Here is a 9,866-nt window from a genome sequence, read left to right on the forward strand (position 1 = left end):
TGTTGATTCTATGGCTTATTAGGCAACTACCATTTACTTGCTTTCAGCTTTGAAGTGGAAACATAAACTCCATGGAAGTAGGTTTCTTTGGGTTTAGATTTCTTTTCCCCCTCACCTGCATCCCCAGCACCTAAAACAATATCTGTCCCATCAAAGGTACTTAATAAATAGTATTCAAATAAATAGTGGGTAGCCACTCGCTTCTCCTGGGGACCTTCCCGACCCAGGGATTGAACCCGGGTCTCCTGCATTGCAGACAGATTCTTTACCAGCTGAGTCACGGGGGAAGCCCAGGAAGGAGGTAAATGTTGCTTATTGATAAGTCAAGATGATAAGTTTCCGTTTCTCAGAAAACTGACAACCATCACATTTTGTGTTTGCTTAATTCTCCACCTCGGATCTACCTTTCTGCTCACCTATCTTCCCATTGGCATCTTTGCCATAAAGGAAGAAAGGGGTCTCTTTCAGTAGTTAAAATAGAAGTTTTTTGGGAGAGAAGGGTCAAACTGATCATGAAGATGAAATGTTAGACCCCGTGGACTGTAGCCCATCAGGCTCCTCTGTCCATGGGATTCTCCAGGCAAGAATACTGGAGTGGGTTTCCATTTCCTGACCCAGGGATCGAACCCAGGTCTCCTGCATTGCAGGCAGATGCTTTAACCTCTGAGCCACCAGGGAAACCCAAGATGATGTCTGTGTATCCCAAATTTTTATCCAAGATAAAAATCCAAATTTTTATTACATAGACCCTTTAACTGTTCAAGTTACAGGTTTGCAAGTTCAAGCCTAATGCAGTTTACTTAACAAAAAAATTAGGGTTTGTTCAAATTTGAAATACAGTGTGAATCGTGTGTAAAAACACTGTCCCCTCAAAACCATCTCACCAGCTTCTGGACCTTTGTCCTGGGAGAGGAGATGGGCATGGCTCCAGCCTGCCTCTTGGTCCCTGAGCCACTTTCCACTGCGCTTGCCCCCAGGTGGGTGGGGATGCTGCTGTCCCTTGACATCTCCAGTTCACAGCTGTGCTACCCTTTCTTTAATACTTCGTAACTCAGCTGATACCAATTAGGGACTTTACAGAAAGCCTTCCCAAAGACACAGGACAACAGAAGGAAAAGAAACACCAAGAGCAGCATGCATCTGGAGAATTTCATTTACAAAGATGATGTCATGTTCTCTGTCCTAGCCAGCTGCAGCCTGTCCATCTTGTGTGTCAGCCCCTCCAGAGCGCCCCCCACAAGACCATGCCTAACCATCTCCTTCCATCAGGCGGAGATGGAGAAGGCCCAGGGCAACCTGGCACACCAGAAGGCCCTAGAGAGCAAGGCCAAGAGAAAGACAGAGACGTCTTCCAAATTTTGATTTTCTTTCTGAGCACACACGTTTTTCTTAGACATCTTACCATATCAGAAAGTAAAGTTTCTGTATCTCTGAATGATTGACCGACAATCTCCTTAAGCCTAAGTACTGTTTAAAGTTGATAGTAAAGAGATTTTAGATCTTTGCTCTTCTGCCAATATCCTAAAATTAATATCTGAAGTTAAAAATCTGAGATGAGTAAAATGTAGACTCTTGCATTTGTTGTTTAATAGCTAGTGGGAAGTTTTCTTTTAAACCCTGACCAGATACTCAGAAATGAATTCATTGAAACAGATCATAGTACCTCCCTGAGTGTCCTAGAACAAATAATACAAACTAATTTTCAAGTACCAGAGAACCACAATTTTTGGAAAAGTAACTGTTTAATTTTTTAAACTGATGTCTTTTGACATCTCTGTACTGTATGTATCCTTTTGTTTTACCACCTTGAAATCAAAGTGTACCAATAGGAATTGTTTTCAATTTGCTTTCTTATTTTTGTCTTGTTCTGCTATTAGAATCAACTGTTGCCTCTCATACCAGGAAGCCACATCTCCCCCACACCTGATGGAAGAAAACAAGTCCTCCAGTTAAAATTTGATCATCTTCCAAACATTTAGTTCTTTCAAGAGGAAAGTAATTTAATACGTATACACATTTTTGTACCAGAGAGATAGGGAGTCTCAGTGTTTCAGATGCAAATGGGCCATATGAAAATTAAGATGCTTTCTAGAATTGTTTTGCTCTGATCATTACTGATTCCTCTGCCTGTGGTTTTTACATGCCAAGTTTATCTTTTAGAACATTTTCTATAAATGTTAACAGCATTTGAAACTGCACATATGGAGGAGATATTTTCGATTTTATCAGAGAAGCCCCTCTTGAAGCAGCTTGTATTGAGAATTTGTAAATTTTTCCCTTGATTTCTGAAAAAGATTTACATATACCATCTTGCTTCAGCTGACCACATACAGTCTTAGAGCAATATCAGATAGCTTGCCTAGCCATTGTTTGTGTAAGAAATGGCATTATATTTCTGCATTTTAATTCGCTCTTGTTGCAACCACGTCTGTTGAGTTAATCCTGGTATTTTACTCTGTGTTTTTATATTGGTATAGGAAGGGAACCTTGAAATGTCATCTAGGTTTATCCCTTAATTCCAGGGCAGACTCTACTTTCCCTGTCTCATAAGACATTGACAATTCTATTTTTAAAGCTAGCTAGAGAACATGCCTTACATTTACATAGAAAATAGTGGATGAACTGCAAGGAATTACCATCCGTGTGACATCATGCCCTAGAATAGCTGCCTGCTGAGCCTTCTCCTGTCCTTTGGGGCATCACCGTTCCTTATCCTTTTCTTCTCCTGATTAAGCCATCTCAGTACCTAAATGTATCCTCCTGGGTGTATTTTCTAAACATCTCATTGTCAACACTCTCTTCCAAACATTTGCATCCATACGCTCTATAAACTTGTCTAGCCCTACACCTGGGCATCATGGTCGGGTTTATAAACACTTCTGAGAGCAGGAAGATTACCATTCAGTTAACTTCATTTTGTGTCTCTTGTCAAAAAAAGACACAAACAAACAAAACACCTCAATAAGTGAGTTGAATTTATGTTGGGACGTTTTCCCAAGTAAACTTGACACACACATATATATATATCTGTAAATATATATATTTATAATTATAAATTTTGAAGCGTCAGAGTAGATCCCTTTTATCCTGGACAGCTAAAAATGGTACAGACTATTCGAAAGTACTTTCAGTTTGCTAGTAAGGAACTCATGTAAAATAATAGCATGAGGAAAAAATAAATAAAAATAAAATAATAGCATGAGGCTGTCTATCTCTGACTGGCATAAAGGCACAAAATAGTGGCATCTTTATCAATAAATATTAAGATTATTTCGTTAACTTTTTTCTGCTTCTGAGTCTGGCATGTATACCTGAACATTGTCAAATTTTGCAAATACACCTAATTCCAGAAATTCTTCGTATTTGACACTAAGACACCAAGCATAAATTGTTATTAAGGAAGCACAGTTCCACCTCATGTTCATCTCTAAAAGTCTGCTGCACATATAAACATGGCTCTATGAACTTTCAGAGAATCTCATTCAGTTACTTGGGTGCATTTCTTTATTAAGGAGTTATGACATCTAAACAATAGTTCTGTGCTCACTAAAGATGTTTGAGGTGGGCTTATTTGACCATTTAATATTCTTAGTGTGAGTATAGCCTGCTTAGGATCTTCTTTATTTTCATCTTATTGTCAGAATGTGTCTCTTCAGATTTTTTGCATTTTTAGTAGGATGATACCACAGGTATAAGAACAATGAGGAATAAAAGATAAAAGCAACATTGATTAAAGATTTATTTTTAGCTTTCATAGTGGGTTTTCTTTTAATCATTTAAGCCTTCTTATTGCCAAACCACTCATGCTGTTCAAGCTCACCTAAATGTGAGCTTACATGCAGAAATTAAGACAGCACAAGACCCCAGTATCCATTTTATAATTGTGCTTCAAACAACAGTGGAGTTTTGGGCAGAGGTTGGTAGGATAACTGTCTTCCCTTAATTTTTGCTTACATCTAAGAATCCACTCAAACTAGCATCTCTCTCTCCATTCTGTTCCTTAGACAAATCGATCATTTGGGTATCACTGGGGAGAGGAGAGGTGAAAGCATCTAATGTTTAGAAAAATGTTCCGGTGTAGTCATATTACCTTGAAGAAAAGGAATCTTTTGATAGACATTTGCATGCTTATCTTTCCCTGGGTGGCCCAGGCCGCAGAGCACCTCAGATGCCTGGGTCGCTCAGGGGCACACATCTCGAAGTGCGACTCTTTACAGAGTGCAGATTTCTCACCTCAGTACTTTGCAGGTTTCCTTGCATTTCTCAGCTGCATGGAAGACAGCGGTACTCATGCCCAAATTAAGTAATGACTTTTGTAAAAGTTCTCCTCAGCAAATAGGCTTGCTCTTTGCAGAAGCCCACATGATTCTATAACTACGCGTTTCCTGTTACAGCCTTGCACACTTTCTGGCTTACCTGGGGCTTGTCTCACCTGTGCCAGCATCCAGGCTTTTTAATTTACTTATAGAGCTCTTTCCCAGGACTGTCCAAATACGACACCGTCATGGTGAGTGACACCATCTGAATATTCCTTTCCTCCATGTTAGTGTGACTTCTTAGTGCCCTGGTTTTCTCACACTTTCCACACACACATACCTGACACTCTCCAAGTTGCTCTTTCTTTCTTTTTCTCTTTCTTTCTCCTTCCTCCCTTCCTTCTCTTTCATTCTTCTTTCTTTCTTCCTTCCTTCCTTCCTCAGGGCACTTTACAATTAAAAAAATGCAGACCTTACTTATGCTTAGTGCTGCTGCTTCTTCAGGAAAGAAGAAAGTAGAATACATAGTACATAGAGAGGACATCTGATTCAACTTTATCAGCCCCGTAGGCCTCTTTGCTTGGACTCTGTCTTTAGTCCCCATTTCGGTCCTGATGATATATCCATGCAGTTGTTCAGACTTGCTCCAACCGCAAAGCCCTTGAGGGGGTCACTTTTTAAAGATTGTTTTAACAAGACTGAACCATTAAAAAGTGGTATTCAAGAGGCAGCTGTCAAATTCTTTGGATTAGGGAGGTGACTGAGTGAAGGGAAACAGCAGAGTGCAGGGGTGAAGTGAGCAGAGAGAATGTCCCTCTGCTGAGGAGCTCTCTCACTGTCTTTTAGTGCCCTTGCACATTCCCCAAACTACAGGACGTAAGAAAATTAATGTGTTCTTTTTAATAAGATGAAAAATTTTCAGTTCCGAACATGTTGTAAGGTCCTTGTTCATACTTGCCGTAGAATTACAGTTTTTTTAAAAGGTGGCACTTTCTTTGTCATTTGTTACCACCAGCAATTTCCAATTCTGGTTTTGGAACAACTTGAATGGCACAGAATTCTCCAAAAAATATAAGTATATATTTTAAATTAAAACATACTACCAAAATAGGAATGATCCTAAAATTCCACAGACAGTAGAATCTTCAAAAATTGGGGTACTGTGTAAGGTAACAGCAAAATCACAAGTATATAGATTTTAATGCATATAGTTAAGACATTAAGATGTCATTAAGACATTAACACTTGCAGGTTAAAGTAGTATGCTGGGTATATATATGTATTTGTTTTAAACTAGAATCATTAACTCAACAACGTCATTCTTGTTTTGACAGAAGATGAAAAGTCATCAAGAGTGGTAATTTAGAGAATAATAGAAATACCATTTGGTCTGGAAGTTAGGAAACTGGTTCTAGGTCTGTGTAGCCTTGTCACAATATGTAACTTTCTTTTGCCTTCATTTTCTCATTTGTAAAATAAGAAAGTGGATAAATGAGATAATGTGTTAGGCTCCCCTTCAGCTCTAAACTTCTGTGATTCTCTGTGGCGCGTGGTATTTGTGTCTTGGATGTATCTTCCACTAAAATAGTCTTTCTCAAGACTGTTTAACAATATCAGAATACATTTTGCTCTTTATGATTTAGCCAGGAGCAAGATCTCCCTCTTTGTCTCTCTCATCTGCTTTCTTTCATACAAACACACACACACCACCCCCTGCTAGTCCTACCAAGTCAATAGCAGTTTTCAGACAACCACCTAACAGAGGTCAATTTGATAAACAAAATTAAATTCTAAAGTTAATTATCACTGAATTTGTTTTAATTAATGTAAATCAAACAGGTGTGCTTTCAAAATACAGAGTAATATGTAATCATTCTTTGCTGTTTTAATCTAACACTAATTAGCTTGCAAATGACATATGCTGTGAAATACTAATTTAAGATATCCATTAAGGCAAAGAACATTCAGTACATTTCTAACTTCAGTAAAACTTTTGGTAGTTTCAGTAAATGACAACTTAATGGAATTCTGCAAATAGAACTGAATTTTATCTGTTTTATGTTTCAGCAACAGGGACACAGTCTCAGTCAACCTTATATTTAACTTATCCTTAAAGCTTATAATCAGGCCAAGAATTTTTTTTTTCCTATTTAACAGGCGTATAAATGACTTGTATTTATAAAGTTACAATTCTTCTTTTCTGTCCTGAACACTAGTCACTGACTGTATCTCTATATTTTGTTACTTTGAAGATGTTGTGTGTCTACTTATGATTTTAGGACATGTTTGTATAAAAGCAGGTCTACTTCAAATCACATAAACTTATAGCTATGATTCAATTAGCATTTGATAGCATAATGACAATTTATACCTCTAGATATAATGTACTGCAAACAGTTTTAGTTGTATTATGTTAAGTATACATAATATTTTTTTTATCTTAAGATGCTTGTAAAACCTAAGAATGGGATTAAAAACTTTGGTGACTTTATATTCGAATATATCACTCAACCTGAATATGTTCTTTAGCTTATTTTAATAAAAGTTAGAACTATTTCTGTCTCCTAATTTTTGTTCAACTCAGCTATTAGTCTGTTGACTATTACTTTGTATTTAAGTGAGAAAAACTGTCATCTTCGTATATTAATTCCAGAATTTGTTATTTTATTTCCTATCAGTTGGAATATCTGAATAGCTGATGTAGCAAACTATTCCTTTTGTTGCCTATGGCTGGGAATTTTTACAAATGGAAAACTAGCAAAAACTTTTCCAGTCTGACCGGCTTGATGTTTATCTCTGAGAACATCTTTACAGCTTTACTTTGAGGCTCTAAGATTCTTTTTCCTTCAGTTCAAATTTTTCTCTGGCCCTTTACCATACTTAAGCTGCAAGATGTTCTTGTATCTTCAAGCCCAAGCTAGCTTCTGTTATAGGTTTAAAAACACAAAAAGGCTCAAGACCAAACTTAGACTAGTGATCAGAGAGAAAAACAATTGATAAAATAATGAATGAGTCACTATTTAAATATACTTCAGTTCTTTTATTTTTTTCTGAACTAACCTTTCTGCTTTCATTATTTTTAATAGCACTTATGTAAAAAGAGTGTGGTCAATTATTTCCAATGGTAGCTACAACAATTTCTCTGAACCTACATCAGTGTTACCATGATACTTTCCACTCCTCTTATCAAGAGATGAAATCTCGCTCCCTCTCCTCATCTTATGACCTGTGTCTTCCTTAGATGCCCTGTCCCATTTCTGGGCTTAGCCCTTGAAAGGTCTGGCAGCTTCTTCCCCAGACAGAGAAGTCCTCCATTTCTCTCTGAGGAAGCCAGCCTCCATGCTGTAAAGAAGCTTGAGCTAGATACAACTAAATGATAAGACACCACATGGAGAGGAAGAGGCAGGTGGAGGAGCACCACGGGGGCCAGTCATGTGAGTGAAGCCTTCCTGGACTTTCCAACTCAGTGTAGCCACCAGCTGAAGATCCCCAGATCAGCATCCCTAACCAGCATCAGGTAGAACAGAATAACTGCCCAGCTGAGCCCAGTCAACCTACCAACTATAAGAAATAATAAACCAGTGGTTTTAAGTCACTACTTTCCAGGTTGGATTTGATATGTAGCAATAGATAACTGAAACAGTATGTTTTTAAATTGTATACTGTTTAGTGGAGAAACATATTCTCAATTTATATGCAAACTTTAACTAAGGCATAAAGTTATCTTTTTAATTTTGTTGAAGTATAGTTGATTTACAGTGTTGTGTTAATTTCTGCTGTACCTCTAAGTGATTCAGTTATATATATATATATATATATTCTTTTTCATTTTGTTTTTTCACTAGATATTGAATATAGTTCCCTGTGCTAAACAACAGGACCTTGTTGTTTATCCATTCTATTTGTAATAGTTAGCATCTGTTAATCCCAAACACTAGAGAAAAAAAGGCAACTCATTCCACTATTCTTGCCTGGAAAATCCCATGGACAAAGGAGCCTAGTGGGCTACAATCCATGGGATTGCAAAAGAGTCAGACACAACAACTAAACAATCCCAAACCGCCAGTCCTTTCTTCCCCAGCCCTCTCCCCTTTGGCAACCATAAGTCTGTTCTCTCTGTGAGTTTGTTTCTGTTTCATGAATGAATGAATGAAAGTCACTCAGTTGTGTCTAACTCTTTGCAACCCCATGGGCTACACAATCAATGGAATTCTCTAGGCCAGAATACTGGAGTGGGTGGCAGTTTCCATCTCCAGTGGATCTTCCCAACCCAGGGATCGAACCCAGGTCACCCACATTGCAGTCGGATTCTTTACCAGCTTAGCCACCAGGGAAACCTTTCTGTTTCATAGATATGTTCATTTGTGTTATATTTTTAGATTCCACATGTAACTGATATCATATGGTGTTTCTCTTTTTCTTTCGGACTTATTTCACTTAGTATGGTAGTCTTTACCTCCATCCATGTTGCTGCCTATGGCATTATTTCATCCTTTTTATGGAAGAGAAATAGTTCATTGAATATTCACTGAATATCTGTGAATATTCACTGAAAGGACTGGTGCTAAAGCTGAAGCTCCAATACTTTGGCCACCTGATGTGAAGAGCTGACTCATTGGAAAAGACCCTGATGCTGGGAAAGATTGAAGGCAAGGGAGAAGGGAGCAGCAGAGGCTGAGAGGGTTGGATAACATCACCAACTCAATGGACATGAATTTGAGCAAACTCTGGGAGTTAGTGAAGACAGGGAAGCCTGGCATGCTGCAGTCCATGGGGTCACAGAGAGTTGGACACAATTTAGAGACTCAACAACAACAAAATATTCCATTGTATGGAATACCACATTTATTGTATTCATTCTTATCCATTCGTCTGTCGATGGACATTTAGGTTGGTTCTACGTCTTGGCTATTGTAAATAGTGCTGCTTTAAACACTTTTTACATGTATCTTTTCAGATTATAATTTGGGGGTCAGATGTTATTTAGCCTAGAATATACTCTAGGGAATCTAAAAATCCTTCTTCCCGGTTACCCATTGGCCTCTGTCTTTGATTCTTATTTATCTTAGTCAACACTGCTCTACTTCCCAGGGGGAAATCATCTTCTCATAAAACATGTATAACCACCCTATGGGGGAAATCTAAAGCACCATAATGAAGAAATGGTCCAGACATTGTATTCTATCAAATCTATGATTACATTCTAGCTAGAAATTTGCTTGATATCTTCACAGTGATCCAATAGGTTATTTCCTTCTTTTTGCAAGAAAAATATTTACATCTATGTTAGATAACTGGATAGATGCCAGACTACTCATTTTCTATCTTTTGTCACCCTGCCAAAAAATATATATATATAAGTAGTCAGTCAGTTTGGGTCTTGATGAGTGTTCTTTAACCAGTGCTCTTCACTCATTATCACACTCACTAGACATCAGCTAGGTCATCTTCGGGATGTTAGCGGAAAGACTGATCTACACTGAATGAGCTTCTGCTCATAACCAAAGATCTCTAGCACATTTGAGTCTTCAAGGTAACTGGTGCCATTGTCTTTCCACATTTGCCCTCTTTCTCTTTTAACCTGAAAGGCATCCAACCAGAGGTCAGATT

The 9,866-nt window shown here is 38.0% G+C and overlaps 1 protein-coding gene across 1 annotated transcript in view; it reads left to right on the forward strand.

Annotated features, from left to right (window-relative positions):
* CDKL4 (cyclin dependent kinase like 4) overlaps nt 1-2,954 on the forward strand; it is a 50,538-nt gene extending 47,584 nt beyond the window's left edge. Inside the window, exon 10 of the mRNA XM_069583507.1 lies at nt 1,878-2,954. Within this exon, the coding sequence (XP_069439608.1) occupies nt 1,878-1,979 (102 nt within the window). The 3' untranslated portion in view covers nt 1,980-2,954. The remainder of the gene's footprint in view (nt 1-1,877) is intronic.
* The last annotated feature ends 6,912 nt before the right edge of the window (nt 2,955-9,866 follow it).

The sequence above is a fragment of the Ovis canadensis genome, chromosome 3 (genome assembly GCF_042477335.2).
Source record: "Ovis canadensis isolate MfBH-ARS-UI-01 breed Bighorn chromosome 3, ARS-UI_OviCan_v2, whole genome shotgun sequence".
Lineage (NCBI taxonomy): Eukaryota > Metazoa > Chordata > Mammalia > Artiodactyla > Bovidae > Ovis > Ovis canadensis.